Source organism: Mesoplodon densirostris, chromosome 10, assembly GCF_025265405.1.
Source record: "Mesoplodon densirostris isolate mMesDen1 chromosome 10, mMesDen1 primary haplotype, whole genome shotgun sequence".
Taxonomy (NCBI): Eukaryota; Metazoa; Chordata; class Mammalia; order Artiodactyla; family Ziphiidae; genus Mesoplodon; species Mesoplodon densirostris.
In genome coordinates, this window is record NC_082670.1 from 35,897,628 (window position 1) to 35,915,492 (window position 17,865).

The 17,865-nt window shown below is 36.9% G+C and overlaps 1 protein-coding gene across 1 annotated transcript in view; it reads right to left on the minus strand.

The window, feature by feature from the left end:
* DNAH8 (dynein axonemal heavy chain 8) overlaps positions 1-17,865 on the minus strand; it is a 337,542-nt gene that overhangs the window by 126,668 nt on the left and 193,009 nt on the right. The window contains exons 59-67 of the mRNA XM_060111640.1: positions 16,881-17,044; positions 15,477-15,669; positions 12,590-12,712; positions 10,673-10,803; positions 8,329-8,482; positions 6,852-7,016; positions 5,140-5,366; positions 3,162-3,280; positions 665-768 (exon numbers count right to left, since the gene is read on the minus strand). Of these exons, the coding sequence (XP_059967623.1) occupies positions 665-768; positions 3,162-3,280; positions 5,140-5,366; positions 6,852-7,016; positions 8,329-8,482; positions 10,673-10,803; positions 12,590-12,712; positions 15,477-15,669; positions 16,881-17,044 (1,380 nt within the window). The remainder of the gene's footprint in view (positions 1-664; positions 769-3,161; positions 3,281-5,139; positions 5,367-6,851; positions 7,017-8,328; positions 8,483-10,672; positions 10,804-12,589; positions 12,713-15,476; positions 15,670-16,880; positions 17,045-17,865) is intronic.

Below are 17,865 nucleotides of genomic sequence, written 5' to 3' on the forward strand. Positions count from 1 at the left end.
TCAGGTCCATTCTCTGGTAGGTCTGTGTCTTTATTCCTGTCTTACTCCTAGGTTCTTCATGACATTTTTTTTCTTCAATTCCATATATATGCGTTAGCATACGGTATTTGTCTTTCTCTTTTTGACTTACTTCACTCTGTATGACAGACTCTCTCAGTGAGTGGAAGCTGAAAGCGGTCTGAGACTGAGGGGAGGAATTGTAGATAAAGGAGCAGCACATATCCCTATCAACTTGGGATGAGTTCTTTAAAAAAACAAACAAACTCAACCAACTCTTCTTTTTATCCTTTTCCTTCCTCGACACAAACTTCAGATGGGACTTGGGTTATCCCAGAAACCTAGAGCATGCAGGGAACTTAAAGAGAAGACCAAATATAACTTGCAGTCAAGCAGAAATTTCCTAAACAGATGACAGAAAACAAGAGAGACAGACAGAACCAGGGAAGAAAAAAATAGTCTTCGACCAAGTAGAGGATATAATAGTTTAGGTATGTCTTGGTATAAGTTAAACAAAAAAATCTAATGGTCTTTGTAAACATTATCTTACCAGAAATAGTCTGTAGGCTTATACCCTGTTTACCTTTTAATAACGTTTTTAAACAATGCTTTTTTTTAATATGGAAAAATATTCCTCACAGGAGGGATAAAATAAATGCCAACTCACTTCATCTGCTTTTACAGATGCCACGGCCAATTCCTTCTCCTTGACTGCAAGATCTTGAGAGAGTTTTGCAACAGATTCACTTGCCTCCATCAGCTTATCAAGACCTTTACAAATTCACACATATACACTGAGTATATGACTATCCTCTCATCAAACATTTATTCAATATTTACTGCTTATAAGGCACCATAATTTGTACTATAACAAACACAAAATAATTATGGACAAAATGCTTTAAAAATATACATATTTTAGGAGCAACAATACTGACCATATTTCTGAGAGTTTCATCAGGAAATGAAGAAAATAGTTCTGACTGAAGAATATCATCTAGTTACATTTAAGGGTAAGTCACATTGCTATAATGAGTAAGCTGAATTTAGCCAGAGAACTTATTTGACAAACTTATGCTTTCCTTGGCTTTGTAACTATCATTTTTTTTTGCCTTTGAATCATATTGCAGCTGACATGGCAAATGAGACAGATAATATATTAACGTTTTTTGTGGTTCCCTGCTATAAAAATGAAAATAACTGCTAAAACTTCTGCAACTGGCTCTGAGAATCTGAGTGCTCTAGTGAAAAATAACTGGTTAACTAAATTTCTCACATTCCGACTGGGCTCTAGTTGTGTTGGTAAACATTTAGCATCAGGGTCTGTGGTAAGGGCACTTATTTGTATGGTTTCCAGTTTCTGTGGTGTAAATACTCCTACCATGTCTGATTTCAAGCTACCAAGAGGTTCTCATTATATAATATTTCTACCACACAGATAGAAGAGAAATAGAAATAATAATAATAATAATGTTCCTCAAGAACATTAATAAAAGTAAAATAAAGTAAAAATAGCTAAGAAGTAATGAGTTTTGAGTATTTATTGCCCTCACTTTTAACATAATTAATTTAATTGTAAGTTAATTAATTTTTAATAAAGCCTGTGTTAGCAACCAGATCATAAAATTCCTAACTTAACCATCAGTTCTCATGAGCCAGTGCAAGTAGCTTCAGCACATCCCTGAGTCTAGAGCATCATATAGACAAGCTTCAAGAAGGTGAGCCATTAGAAAGACACCAGAAGAAAGTTCCTCTCATAGGGTTCTTATCATCACCATAACTTCACAGACCTTTATACTTTGTGACCACGTTCTGTGTAGACGTGAAAAGACAGCACTAAGGTGTTTTGGATTATTTGGGCCAAATGCTTTCTGGACATAAAATCAGTCCCCATTTACACTTTTCCTGCTTATGCTACATATACTAGACACTCATAAAATCATTGCTCACGTAAACTCTCTTTTTGTTTTTATTTGTTCATTTTTGTTTCAGTTTTGTCTTTTTCTTTGTTAGAAATTTGAGAAGCATTAACATGGCAAAGTTTACACAAATTGAGGGAAATTGTAATGAAACCAAAAACTGAAGTTGTGGTGTTCCCAAGAGCTGGCTTTTCCCCAGTTTTATTCAACTCCTTTGACCCAAAGTTGAAGGAGTTAAATAAAATGGTTCTGGAAGAAAAACAGCCCACCTCTATCACAGCAGCTATAAATAAAATGTGTTAACTATAATATAGAGAACTGTCTTCCCTTATAGCTGGTGAAATTAGTTTTACTACTTTACAGTCAGTGTCATTTGTATATGTGTGCACACAGTGGTCACATACATGGTATATACAAACAGAACAGATTCTTTTTTTTAAAATTTTTATTTTATATTGGAGTATAGTTGATTTACAGTGTTGTGCTAGTTTCAGTAGTACAGCAAAGTGATTTAGTTATACATATACATATATCTCTTCTTTTGCAGATTCTTTTCCCATAAAGTTTATTACAGAGTATTGAGTAGAGTTCCCTGTGCTATATACCGTAGGTCCTTGTTGATTATTTTATATCTAGTAATGTGTATATGTTAATCCCAACCTCCTAATTTATCCCTCTCCTTCATCTCTTTCCCCTTTGGTGACCATAGGCTTGTTTTCTAAATCTGTGAGTCTGTTTCTGTTTTGTAAATAGGTTCATTTGTAACATTTTTTAGATTCCACATGTAAGTGATATTATATGATATTTTTCTTTCTCTGTCTGACTTGCTTCACTTTGTATAATAGTCTCTAGGTCCATCCATGTTGCTGCAAAAGGCATTATTTCATTCTTTTTTATGGCTGAGTATAGATTCTTTTTTTTAATTATCATGTAACCTTATATTAGTTTAAGGTGGACATCATAATGATTTGATATATGTATGTATTGCAAAATGATCACCTCAATAAATTTAGTTAACATCCATTAAAAAAAAAACAAAAAACAGAAAACAGCCCACCTCTGTTTAGATTTTTTTCTGCCCAGAGTTTCTTGACAGGTCAAAAGACCCATAAGGGTATCCCTCAAAATAATCTATTACTAACAAGAAAATCAATATTTTGTTTTCAAATACAACAATCTCCACCAAACAAAATATTGGGATCTCTATCAGACAAGCCCTAAAAGATAAGATTCTGTTCCACTTACCAATATTCATACGTTCAGCTTGTTCATTAATATATTTCACCTTTTCAGCATAAATGATTTTATAACCATTTATAAATGAGAGGTAAGACTTGGGAGTCACGTGTGCTCTTCGGCGGTATCTGAAAGTAGAAAAGAAAAAAGATCTTCACCTCTATCATTCTGACATACTCTCCTAAAATGTCAATAGAGACGCTGTTCTCACTGTGAAATCAGTGTAATTCTGGAGAGTGATTCACTAGCAAAAAGGCAGGAATTGTGAATGGAAACCTAGAGGTGAGGCGGAAAGAACACTAAATCTCTCTAACTGATGTTTTGACTTGACCCTATGCCCATTCTGGGCTTCTGTTTCCTCATCTGGAAAACTGAGAAAAGAATCACTGCCCTACACCTCCCAGAATTTTGTGAAAATCAAAAAATAAAACAGCTTATGTAAACACACTTTGTAAACTTGAAAATTCTGTACAAATATTAGGGATAAGTGGTTGAAATGAACTTGTGCTGAGATCCGTTTTCATTCACCTGGTATTTGCTACACACCTCTTCTCTGCTAGAAACCCAGCTGAGTAGGCTTACAAAGGTGAAAACCAATCTCTCCCCTAAATCTCTGGATAGTCCTTGAAATCAGGCACACTCGATTCAAACATTCAACTCACTGTGGGCTTTAGTATAATAATTACATTTAACAATAGAAATAGATAAAAGGAATAATTTTATACAGGAGAAACTCAAGTCAAAGAAGAGATCTTCACATACTATAAAATTATATTTTTATATTAAATTAAATTTATTTTATATTAAAATTTCACTTTTGGAGTTCTGAAGATTTTTAACATTAAAAATAATTTTAAGGACTTTGGCATATATATGACTATTTTTAAAGCATTATATAAATATTGCTTTCAGAATAAACTTCTACAACCTAAGAGGATATGAAAACTTTGGAAAATACACTGAAATTAAAAAAAATAAGGATGTAGGTTTTTGTAGCTCCACAGTTGATGGTAGTAGGGGTGGAGTTCAAGTTAAGTAGAAAGAAAATCTTCCCAATGGAGAGGATTAATACACACGGATTTACCAAGAGAATCTGGGAGATTATCTAGAATTATTTAAGAGGATGGTCCAAGTATGGATTTAAATAAAGAAAACGATACAGGATAAACAAACTTGTGAGACAGGAACCCCCGCCCCCCTGGAAAATCAATTAAAGTGTTACCCAGACTGTCTATGCAGAAAAATAGGCCTAGTCTTTCTGGGAGGTTCTGCACTCCCTAAAGCCTGTTCATTAACCCTAAGGAAGAAGCCCACTGTTCTAGAGACCCAGGATGGCCTATCTTTATTCAGAGCAATAGTACGCAGTGACTATCACACTTTGGGAAAAAATGCTATATTCTTGAACTGCCAACACCAGCTTTCACATCATGAACACCATTTCTGCTTTTAGGGACTGGACTGTTCTGCAGTCAATTAAAATTTAGTTTCATAATTATTTGGCATGAAAACATGGGTAAGATTAAATGATGCAAATACAAAACCTAAATGTTCCCTTAGCATAAGGCAATAATGAAACTTTAGAAGAGTGGACTTCTTTAATCAAAATAAATAATGCACCTGAATAAGAAACTAATTTTAAACTAATTTTAACTAATTTTAAAGTTTATAATGAATTACTTTAAGTTATTTCCAAAATAAATTAAATTAAGCAAATGAAATAAAATGATTCATTAAGCATCTGTTACTTTGAGGTCTGGAGGGAAAGCGATACTTAAGTATGGATACTAGTTAATTTTTAAATCTCGCTTACTATTCCTCGTTTCTATACATAATCACTAGAACATCAAAGCAAGGAAAAATATCTAAGTGCAGCTGGGATTTCGTGTTCAATCACTAAGGCGAGTCTCTTACTGGATGTTACATTTAATTCCTCTTTGGAGTGAACTTTGTGTTTCTGTAGTTATCATGCTTATGTAATTTCACTTACCTTTGGAAGTAACTTTCACAGCTCTCTGAAACCATGTCGTGAAAGAGGCCCATTGTTTCTACAACTTGTCTTTTGGTGTCACTAGAGCAGACGATACTATAGCCTGAAATGAAATAGGAGGCCACCGCAACCAGAGCCTCCTTCGGCCAGCGACTGAACCAGTCCATGGTACAGCCGGATATCAAGCCAGGAAATTTTAAAGAGCGGGCACGGAACTTCTCACCAACCTATCGACAGAAAAGTCACAAAGCATTAGAAACACGAAAGGATTATAAGTCAGCCAGAGGGACGTTTATATATTCTGAGCCAATAGCATATGACACAACAAATTTTTTTTCAGGAACCTTCTTGGGCTGCATTAATATGTAAATTAAGTGTCCAGATGAAAGGAAGTAACATTTCCACACTCTCCCCATACTAAGACTATATCTGTTCAATTCTAGGAGCTACCTTTTAAGAGGAAACTGACAAACCAGACCTCTTCTAGAGCGAGATGACCAGAACCGTGAAAGGCCTGGACACTAGGGCACATGAGAACAGCAGAAGAAACAGGAAGTGTTTGGTCTAAAAAGGGAACGACTTAGGGAGTCTGAAAAAACGTTCTCCAAATAGCTGAAGAGCTGTATATGGGAGAGGGATCAGGTTCACTTTACAGGACAAATAGAATCACAGGGAAGGGACTTTCCTGGTTAAGAATCTGCCTGCCAATGCAGGGGACATGGGTTCGAGCCCTGGTCTGGGAAGATCCACATGCCACGGAGCAACTAAGCCCATGCATCACAACTACTGAGCCTGCACTCTAGAGCCCGCGAGCCACAAAACCTGAGCCCACGTGCCACAACTACCGAAGCCCGGGCACCAAGAGCCCGCACTCCACAATAAGAGAAGCCACTGCAATGAGAAGCCTGCACACTGCAATGAAGAGTAGCCCCTGCTCGCCACAACTAGAGAAAGCCCAGGCACAGTAGCAATGAAGGCCAAATGCAGCCAAGAATAAATAAATAAATGGGGAAAAAAAAGAATCACAGGGGAAAAAACAAAGACAAAATTCCACTGTCTGTAAAGAAGACCTTTCTGGCTATCAGACTACCTAAAAATTAAGCAAGTTGCCCTATAAGTTAGTGAGATACCTCCCCTTCCCCCCAAGAGCAGAGCTGCCCAATAGAACTTTCTGTGATGATGGAAATGTTCTATATATGTGCTTTCCAGTATGGTAGCCACTAGCCACAGGTAGCTATTGAGCACTTGAAATGCAGCTAGTGGGATTGAGAAATTGGATTTTTATTTTTATTTTAACTGAGCACAATTTAAATGGATACACATGGCTAATGGTTACTATATTGGACAGCACAGTGAGACAGAGACATTCAATCCTACATCAGGGACATTCTAGATGGTATGTCTATATTGGAGGTAGAGCTGAACAAGACTACATCACCAAATCCCTTACAAATCAAATAATCTCTGTCTCTAGGCAATGAAAGTTGTAGGCTAGGCAATAATCACTGATAAGATGAATATTTTAAATTTTCACACTTTTGCCTGAGATTTTGGTCAGTGAAGATTGGTGTTAGTGAAGAGTTGATTTTAATTCAATGTAACAAGTGTTCATTTCTGACAAATCATCTCATCAGAGAAAGTACATTCAAAGAACTGAGTACATTCAAAGAAGTAACTCCTCCTACACAGAAATCAATAAAATAAAAACTCACTGGAGAAAAGCAGAGAACAACGTGCAAGTTCTTCCTTGATCTTGAAATGAAGTATTCATACAGATTATCAAAGGTGGGAGGATGACGAGGTAGCTCCCTTTTCATCACTGATATCAGCCCTTGGGTGATTTCATCCATCTCATCCCGTGCAAACAAACTGGAGATCTTTGAGGAATAGACAAGAGAGTGTTCAGTATTTTAAGAGTTCCCAATAGCCAATGCACTGCCGAAGTCTGGTCCTTCCCCTCCCCTCCCCTCACATGTCATCTCTTTTCATATTTTTTCCTGCATCTCCACAATCAAATCCCTAGTTTGCCAGCAATTACAAGAGTGCAACTTTTTATTCAGCAGCTCAATCAGGAGCAAATTATGTTTCCTTTGGCTCAAATAGCTATTACCAAAAAGACATCTCCTCTACCATTCCAATCATCTCTTTAAATGTCCAGTGATGCCCTCTGTTCTGACTCACAGTCAGTCTCAACTCTGGTTCCAAAGTAGTTAACTAGATCATACACCAGTAAGCATCAATACACACCACTGTGAAAGGAAAAGTTCACACGGCAGGTCTGATCTTGAGAAGGGTGTGCTTGCAGGGCTGGCCCTTGCCTGGCATCTGGGAACTGGGCTTTTGAAATGTCTCCTCCATTACTAATTGATAAGGTTGTTCCACTGTACCTAGACTATTTATACAAACATTGGGATAGATGGTGAACATCTACTTTCCTTCTGGGAGTCTGGAATTTTGGCAGTTGTGGCCAGGCAGAGAATGACTACACAACCAGCTCCCAAGAAGATCTTGAATTCAGAGTCTCATATGGGTTTCCCAAAACAGAAACAGCACATGTGTTTCTGCACTTCACTTCATGTGGACAGAAAAAACATTCTGTATGGACCCTTTAGTGAGAACATAGTAAGTATGCACATGGATTTCCCCCGACTCCCCCAATGTGTCTTTTTCTTTACTGATCCAGCTGTGAATCCTTACTGTGTGGCTGTAATAAATCTTAGCCATAAGTCCAACTATGCTGAGTCCTGTGCATACTACTGATGAAGTACCAGCATGTGGGTGGTCACAGAAGTGCTGATATAAGTGGTGTCAGCAGTGGTGACGCAAACATCTACTTACTTACAGTTAGTGGAACTCTTTCAACCATTCTATACTCCTGATTATTAGATAGATAGATAGATAGATAGATAGATAAACTTTGCTTCTCCTAAAATAAATTATAGGATCCAACTGAAGATTGAAGAGACAAATAAGGAACCATATTTAAAATGGAAGAAAGCATATAAAATATCTGGAGATGAACAGCATTAATTTCAGAGAAACTTCAAAAAATCTATTGAACCTTATACATTAATCATTTCTAAAATGAAAAATGTGTGCTAAATGGCCTCACTTCTGAAGGGTTGCTGCTTTTTCTATTCATATTTACATTTTTAAAATACAAGCTCTTTCTCTACTTTAGAGACATACCTCCCCTGAAGATAACAGGTTGTTGAGATATTCTAGAAATGCCTCATCTTTTATTTCATTGTCAGTAAAGATAAAAGTGATGCCTTTGCCATCAGCACCAGCAACTTTGTACAAAGCTTTTAAATCCTCTGTTAGGTTACTCACATTATAAGACCTAAAAAGAGAAGTGTCAGGAAGTTTTAAATTAAAATATATATATATATAAAATCATAATTTATTTCAAAACACAATATAATCCATGATAATTAGAGCATAATCTGCACCTGTCCAACAGATACTAAGTAACAGTGCCTGCTAGAAAACACAGAGCTAAATAGCTATATGTTACCACTCTACATAAATAGGTTTTATTTAGTTTGAGAAGTGAGAAATGGGGAATTTACCAGAAGTGGCTCAGGAACAATAACTGGGAACAGGGAAATGAACTTTTATTCTCTACAATCAGACAGCCCTCAGTAACAGATTTTTTTGCCCAAGTGAATATATGTATAATATTTAAAACTAATCTGAAATTTGGGTGAGCTTAGATTGGTGAGAAAATAAGATAAATTACAAATAAAATTAATGATGAATTACATAAAGTGGTAATTTGCATGTCTTACTAAATGGCTAGATTCAGAGAAAGCCTTCAGAAAAAGATGCATTATACAATATGATATAAATAATAGAAGCATTACAATTATGTGGTTACGGATTATGAAAAGAGATGATCTTGGTCTTTTGTTTTTGTTTTTGTTTACTCTGTTTCCTGCAAAAGGAATGTGCTACCAGAAGCGATGTGATGTGTAAAAATAAAGCAGACATTTTCTGAAGTGTTGCATATAAAGCCATGTGGGTAGATCGATGAAAGGGATTATAAAGACACCCTTATTTGAAGGAGGTTTCACAGTGCAGGTAATAGGGAGTTTTGTGTAAGCCATAGAGTCTAGTGGAAAGATTATGGGCATTGAAACCAGAAAGACCAGGGTTCAAATCCCTGCTCTGCAGCTTTAGAAAAGTTCCTTCATGTTTGTCAACTTGTTTCCTCATGTGCAAAATGAAGATAATTACCTATTTGTAAAGGTTTTTGTGGGCATTAGAGATGATGTAGCATACCTATATTTAAATGAATAAATGCCTATTTTTAAACTAGGAGTGCCTTAGAAGTCCTTCTGGGTGGCACTTTAGCTAAAAACCTCGTAGACCTTGGCAAAAGGAATGCCATCAAAAAGAGACCGTATGTCCTGTCAAATAATTCCCAAGGGGAAGAATTCATTAAAAAGGGAAACTGGTAAGTTAATTTGCTGAGAAGTAGCTGCACCTATGAGACCAACACAGCCCACATCCTTCCTCAGAGGTGGTGTGGCCTGGTGCTGTTAAGGATACCATCTCACTGACCAGTCAGTTAAGTCACAAAGCCATTTTGCTCATTTTTAAAAATTAAACTGACTGTCAGGTATTGCTTTTGCAATATATAGACACAGTCACAGCACACCCCTCTCTAGGTCCTGACCTCTCTTGCTTTTTTCTTTCATAGCTAAGCTTCTTGAGGAGTTTCTAAACTTATTATCTCTGCTTCTTCACCTCCTTAATGCAACGTGGCTTCTGCCCCCATCCAATGCACTGAAAGTTTTGAAACATTAGTCACCACTTTTCATGCTTTAATTTAATCCACAGTTTCAGGCTAATTCTCTACTTCCTGGGTTTCTGGAAACCACTCCAGGTTTCCTCCTCTGTCTTGTCTCCTCACTCACTCCCCTTGCATCATTATACCCAGGACTTCTATCTCTAGGAGTATACTCAGATATGTACAAAAATATTCATAACAGCTATATTTGCAAAAAGAAAACCCTACAAATGTTTATCAACAGTATAATGGATAAACAAATAGTGGTAATATGTGGTAAAATGGAAGGCTCCACAGCAATAAAAATGAACAAACTACTGCTACATGTAACATCATGGATGAATCTCACAAACAGTGCAAGCAACAGAAACTGGACACAAAAGAGTAAATCCCATGTGATTTGACTGGCATAAAGCTACAAAATAAGCAAAATCGATCAATGGGCTTAGAAATCAGAATATTGTTCCCACTGGGGGGGTAGTGACTGGGACAGGACCCTGAGGGGTACTTCTGGGTGCTCGTGATGTTTTCTTTCTTTATCTGTGAGCTAACTACATAGGTGTACTTACTTTTTGACACCCATGATTTGTGTACATTTCTTTATGTATGTTACACTCAAATACAAAGTTTACTTGAAAAAGAAATACACTGAATTGTTGTAAATGTTTAAGTAAACATTTTACTCCAGTGAAATTAACCATAGAAAAAAACATACTGGTCTGTTTCATTTTATCTTACCTGGTTAATGTTATCTGGAATATTTGATATCCAGCTATAAAAGAAGCCAATCTTGAAAGACTTTGTTTTCCTGAACCACCAACACCCACCAGCAATGCATTTCCACATGATGTTCGGATTATTCGTGAAATCTGTTTTGAAACAAAATAGTATATATTTGAAAATAGAATTCAACTGTTTACATTTGCTTGCACTAAATGGGTCCAAGGTTTGACCACATGCTTCTAGACTACAGTAGACTTTTTCCTTTAATGCAAAAGGTTTCATATTGATTTATTCAATTCCAGTTCTTTCTTTGCCCATCTATATTTACATCATGAAAAAGAGAACAAATTGGCTTTCCCATCTCCTATTTCAAAACTATTTTCCGTGTGTGTGTGTGTGTGTGTGTGTGTGTGTGTGTGTGTAATTTTATTATTTTCAGACTCAATGGATAATGCAACTGCTCTTCCCAATCTGTAGAAAGAAGTTTAGAATTGTTTGCTTATTATCATCAGTCTAACACACTGACTTATGTAGACACCTAGCTCTACAACAAAGACTACCTCTATCATATCTCTACCAATGAAAAAGTTTTTAAAGTACCAAAATTCTTCTTAAAATGGGGCAGGAAGACATTTGTAGAAAAAATAACTTAGGGAAACAGGCTTTAGCCTTGTGTTGCTTTTCTATGGTTGATACCTTCAGGGAGGATAAGGCTCAAATTGTGGCTCGAATCTTATGCAGGACAATTGGAGACATTCCTAAAAAGCTGTCCTTTACATTAATGTCACTGATTAGGAAGAAAGTCTACACAGATCACTAAATTCATTATCACTAGTACACAGAATTTTTTTAATTCAAGTTTTACAGATGGCAGACACCTTGATATGTATCAATTCTATTATATTTTAAATATGTTAATCACTTTTGTGGTTTTGCACCCAGAACAGGGTTCCAGGCCCCCAAGATCTAGCCGCAGTGGGTACTCGATAATTGCTTGCTGAATAGATGAATGTGAAACAATCCTAGAGCACCTGGAAATTCACTAGTTTTGTAGAAGATGATTCTGTAATAAACACAGAGTTAACTGCCTCCTCTTCATGAAACCTCCCTATCTTACTTTGTTGGAGAAACTCCTTTTTTGATTTACATATTATACAAATAAACAACTCCTTTCTGCAGCCCTTCAGACTTGGATCAAGCCATGCTCCTTTTCTAGTTGGTTTCTATTTTTTATCAGTCCTATACACCCACCTTTCCCCTTTCCCCATCAGTTTGCCCATAATCTGTAAGCCAATCATGAAACAGACATTTTTTTAAGCATCAACTTTTCCTCCATGGGGGACAGAATTCCCATCACATCAAAATGTAATTTGAGGGGCCTCCCTGGTGGCGCAAGTGGTTAAGAGTCCGCCTGCCGATGCAGGGGATACGGGTTCGTGCCCCGGTCTGGGAGGATCCCATATGCCACGGAGCGGCTGGGCCCGTGAGCCATGGCCGCTGGGCCTGCGCATCCGGAGCCTGTGCATCCGGAGCCTGTGCTCCGCAACGGGAGAGGCCACAACAGTGAGAGGCCCACATACCGCAAAAAGAAAAAAAAAAAAAAATGTAATTTGAGGAGGGAATATTTTTTTCATAGGGTTCTCCAGGTTACTGTCTAGGAATGTAAAACTCTTTGACTCAGCGAATCAAAAGCTCTAAACACAAAACCCATCAGTTTGCCCTTGAAAAACATTTGCTTCCATGTAGGCAGATTCAAATAAGCAGTTTCTGATTAAGCCTTTGTTTTGTGAGACAGTGAACTGACTCAACCTATAGACTCTCTTCTATACACTACCCAATACTATATATTAATTCTCTGAAAAAGTTTATCTGTGAAATTTACAAAGCTTTTATATGATCTATTTATATCAGTAAACAGTCAATAGTTAGAACCTTAATAAGATGAGTCATTGCATCTTTAAAAAACACCAGATCAAGAGATGATCCTCTAATGATATCATTGAACTGTCTCTGGTAAAACTGGAGTTTTTCGGACAGAAATTCAAAGGATGGTACCTATGGATGGGGGGAGAGAGAAAAAAATAATATTTAAGATGCAAAATTTAGGAAAGCAGCAATTGTAAAGACATTCAAAAGTAATTCTAAAAAAAATTTTTTTAAACCTAAGAGATTTCCAAAAATTTGTCATGGATTAGTCAACTTTTAGTTATTTCCATTTTCAGAGGTCTGAAACCTAACTGGTTGGTTTCCAGTATGAAGTCATTCCTGACCTCTTCCTTCAATAACCCAGAACTTGGGAAAACTGGACAGCTACATGTAAAAGAATGAAATTAGAACACTTCCTAACACCATACACAAAAATAAACTCAAAATGGGTTAAAGACCTAAATATAAGGCCAGACACTATAAAACTCTTAGAAGAAAACATAGGCAGAACACTCTATGACATAAATCACAGCAAGATTCTTTTTGACCCACCTCCTAGAGAAATGGAAATAAAAACAAAAATAAACAAATGGGACCTAATGAAACTCTTTTGCACAGCAAAGGAAACCATAAACAAGACAAAAAGGCCACCCTCAGAATGGGAGAAAATATTTGCAAATGAAGCAACTGAGAAAGGATTAATCTCCAAAATATACAAGCGGCTCATGTAGCTCAATATCAAAAAAACAAACAACTCAATCCAAAAATGGGCAGAAGACCTAAACAGACATTTCTCCAAAGAAGATATACAGATTGCCAACAAACACATGAAAGGATGCTCAACATCACTAATCATTAGAGAAATGCAAATCAAAACTATGAGGTATCACCTCACACCAGTCAGAATGGCCATCATCAAAAAAACTACAAACAGTAAATGCTGGAGAGGGTGTGGAGAAAAGGGAACCCTCTTGCACTGTTGGTTGGAATGTAAATTGATACAGCCACTATGGAGAACAGTATGGAGGTTCCTTAAAAATCTAAAAATAGAACTACCATACAACCCAGCAATCCCACTACTGGGCATATACCCTGAGAAAACCAAAATTCAAAAAGAGTAATGTACCACAATGTTCACTGCAGCACTGTTTACAATAGCCAGGACATGGAAGCAACCTAAGTGTCCATTGACAGATGAATGGATAAAGAAGATGTGGCACTTATATACAATGGAATATTACTCAGCCATAAAAAGAAATGAAACTGAGTTATTTGTAGTGAGGTGGATGGACCTAGAGTCTGTCATACAGAGTGAAGTAAATCAGAAAAACAGTAGTATGCTAACACATATATATGGAATCTTAAAAAAAAAAAAGGTTCTGATGAACTTAGGGGCAGGACAGGAATAAAGATGCAGACATAGAGAATGGACTTGAGGACACGGGGAGGGGGAAGGGTAAGCTGAGACAAAGTGAGAGAGTGGCATTGACATAAACACACTACCAAATGTAAAATAGATAGCGAGTGGGAAGCCGCTGCATAGCACAGGGAGATCAGCTGGTGCTTTGTGACTACCTGGAGGGGTGGAATAGGGAGGGAGGTGCAAGAGGGAGGGATATAGGGACATACGTATACATATAGCTGATTTGCCTTATTATACGGCAGAAACTAACGCAACATTGTAAAGCAATTATACTCCAATAAAAATGTTATAAATAAATTAACTAATTAATTTTAAAAAATAAAAATTAAAAAAAGAACCCTAGCACTAACTCCTATCTGTGGTAATTAAGGTTGTAATATAACAAATATATTTCTCAGTTTTTATTTGCTTCTTAATATTGCTTATGGAGCTTTAAAAATGGATAGAACTTTTACATTGTTTATGTAGTCAAATTATTCTGAAGTCAATATTCACGTATTTGTTTTGTAAATTGTTTCTCTCCATTTAATTCTTTGACCTACATGCACTTCAGAATTACTGTTATATGACCCTCTTTAAAAAATCTCTTTGGAGTCTTGTTTTAAGCTTCATTAAACCTATACGTTAATTTAGGGAAAACAATGTGTTGCCATTTAACGAAGTAAAGTTTTATCGCATTTATTCCTAGATATTTTACATATTTGTTGTTGTTGAATGAAGTACATTTATGTTGTATCTCCAGTCTTGAGATTGTTTGGCAAGAGATGGCAGCCTTTTTCTGTAAAGGGCAAGACAGTCAATATTTTAGGCTTTGTGGCCCATGTGGTCATTCAACTCCACCACTGTAGTGCAAAAGCAGTCATAGACAACATGTTGTGTTCCAGTACAACTTTAACTCTGAACAATGAAATTTGAATTCCATATAATTTTCATGTCACACAATATTATTATTCTTTTGATTCTTTCTACCCATTTAAAAATATAAAAACCCTTCTTAGCTCATGAATCTAACAAAAAACCAGCAGTAGGCTGGATTCGGACCACTGGCTGTGATTTGCCAACCTCTGATATAGACGATAGTTATGCAGTTTTATATTTATATCATATTTGGTCATCTGACTGAACTCTTAGTAGTTGAAACAGATTTTAAATTCTCTTGGATTATATTAAGAGATAATCATATCATCTGCAAATAAGGATATTTTTGTTTTTTCCTATCTGATAATTACATCTATTTTCTTTTTTGTCATTTTTGTTGCACTGCCTAGAACTTTCAAAGCAATATTAAATAACTGTGATAATTGTACACATACTTGTCTTATATCTGACTGTAATAGGATTGCTGCTAAATTTTATTGAAATTAATATTTTACTTGGTGTATGATGACACGAATCATAACATATAACTATCGTACAAGTTATGGCAAATATCTGGTTAGGTAAGTGATCCAAAAAGCTGAAAATAAATACCAATTCATAGATTTTGGGCACTTCAAACACAGTGTCTTCAGGTTCATCTCCAGTTGGTTCAGGCATCTCACAGAGAAAATCTACGAAGTATGGTTCAGGAGGAATATATGATCCCACATCTGGGCTAACATTTTCTTCAACTGCACGAATAAGATGTGCATTAAACCACTGCTTATCATCAGGAGTTATAAATCTGAAACAAAAATACAGGAGTAAAAATGCAAAATAGGAAGCCATCTTTTCTAACTGAACATGGTTTCAACCCCTCTCCACCTCCTCTCAGCCCCCATCCTGTATCTCCATTACCTCAGAACAAGGAAACAATATGTTCTGCCTTCTGACCAGAGGCAGATGTAACCCCAACCAAGAGAGCTATAACATTGATAGCATCACTTATAGAAAATACTGACAAAGACTCTTTCCTTGGCCAAACTTAGGCTCCTCTGAATCCTCGTCCCTATTAAGCCCCAATTTTGGACTTCCATGTCCTTCTTTGCACCATCTAATTTTAGCAAGAATCCTGTTAAATCCATTTAGCCAGAATCCTCCCAGACCTCCCTTATTTCGTCTTAGTACTTTCGCATCCACCAAACTCCTTGATCCTGTTCCTCAGTTATAAATTCCCACTTTTCCTTGTTGTATTTGGAGTTGAGACCAATTTCTCACCCCTACTGCAAAACCTCACTGTATAGGCCCTATACCTATCATGATAGTCTTGAATAAAGTATTAGAGTCTTACTGTTTCAACAAGTGTCACAAATAACTTTTTTCTTTAACAGTATAGATGAGTCCCATGGGTGAGGCTCAGAGTCCCTAAAACTTGCAATAGAAGCATAGAATTGACAGTCAGTAGTGGGTGAGCATCCTCTTTCTAGGTTTGTGGGCACACAGTATATGAAGGTCCTTTTCGGACGTATGACTTCAGAGGGGTAAGGGAGGAAGGAGTGGGACTAACATCTGACAGATACCACCTACGTGGGACATTGTGGTAGTCCCTTTACAGCTTTGTAAGACCAGCATTGCCATCGTATTTTATAGAGGAGGGAACAGAGGCTCAGAAAGATGACTAAGCTTACGTACCAGATGTCACCACACAGCAGAACTCTCACTACACAGACCTCAAACTTTTTAGAAACTATACATAACAAAATTTTCCTCTGAATGTTATCAATGTTCTGATTATGTGGTTATTTTTAAATATGTCCTGTTGAAATAATATTCAAGGAAATTGGCAGGGTGTTTTCCCACCAGCAGGTGGAAAATGACATCCATGCTTCACAAGCCCCAGAGCAATTTAAGATAATACTCCTTTATTCTACTTATTTGAGCAAAAATTGCAGGAATTACTCTAGTAGTATAAACTTCTTATGTAGTACATTTAAACTCAAGTGCTGTAATATACACCTGTCTGCAATTACTCTGTTGCACTCGTGTTTGAAAAGTGACAGGAGAACAGGAATCGAATCACACTCCTCGGCTTTTATGGTTAACATTCCTTGCCAAATTCTGGAAAGATCTCGCAGATTGAAAATGTAATGAAATTTAGAAGGAGTAGGCAGCATCTTCACCTAGAGTTGGGAAAAAAATATAATACTCTCAATTTACTTTTCAGATAAAACTAAAAGCAGAAGAATGGCCACCATCAAACAATCTACAAACAATAAATGCTGGAGAGGGTGTGGAGAAAAGGGAACCCTCTTGCACAGTTGGTGGGAATGTAAATTTATACAGCCACTATGGAGAACAGTATGGAAGTTCCTTAAAAAACTAAAAATAAAACTACCATATGACCCAGCAATCCCACTACTGAGCATATACCCTGAGAAAACCATAATTCAAAAAGAGTCATGTACCACAGTGTTCATCGCAGCACTATTTACAATAGCCAGGACATGGAAGCAACCTAAGTGTCCATCAACAGATGAATGGATAAAGAAGATGTGGCACTTATATACCATGGAATATTACTCAGCCATAAAAAGAAACGGAACTGAGTTATTTGTAGTGAGGTGGATGGACCTAGAGTCTGTCATACAGAGTGAAGTAAGTCAGAAAGACAAAAACAAATACCATATGCTAACACATATGTATGGAATCTAAGAAAAAAAATGGTTATGAAGAACATAGGGGCAGGACAGGAATAAAGACTCAGACGTAGAGAATGGACTTGAGGACACGGGGAGGGGGAGAGGTAAGCTGGGACGAAGTGAGAGAGTGACATGGACATATATACACCACCAGTTGTAAAGACATAGCTAGTGGGAAGCAGCTGCATAGCAGAGGGAGATCAGCTCGGTGGTTTGTGACCACCTAGAGGGGTGGGATAGGGAGGGTGGGAGGGAGACGCAAGCGGGAGGCAGGCAATATGGGGATATATGTATATGTATAG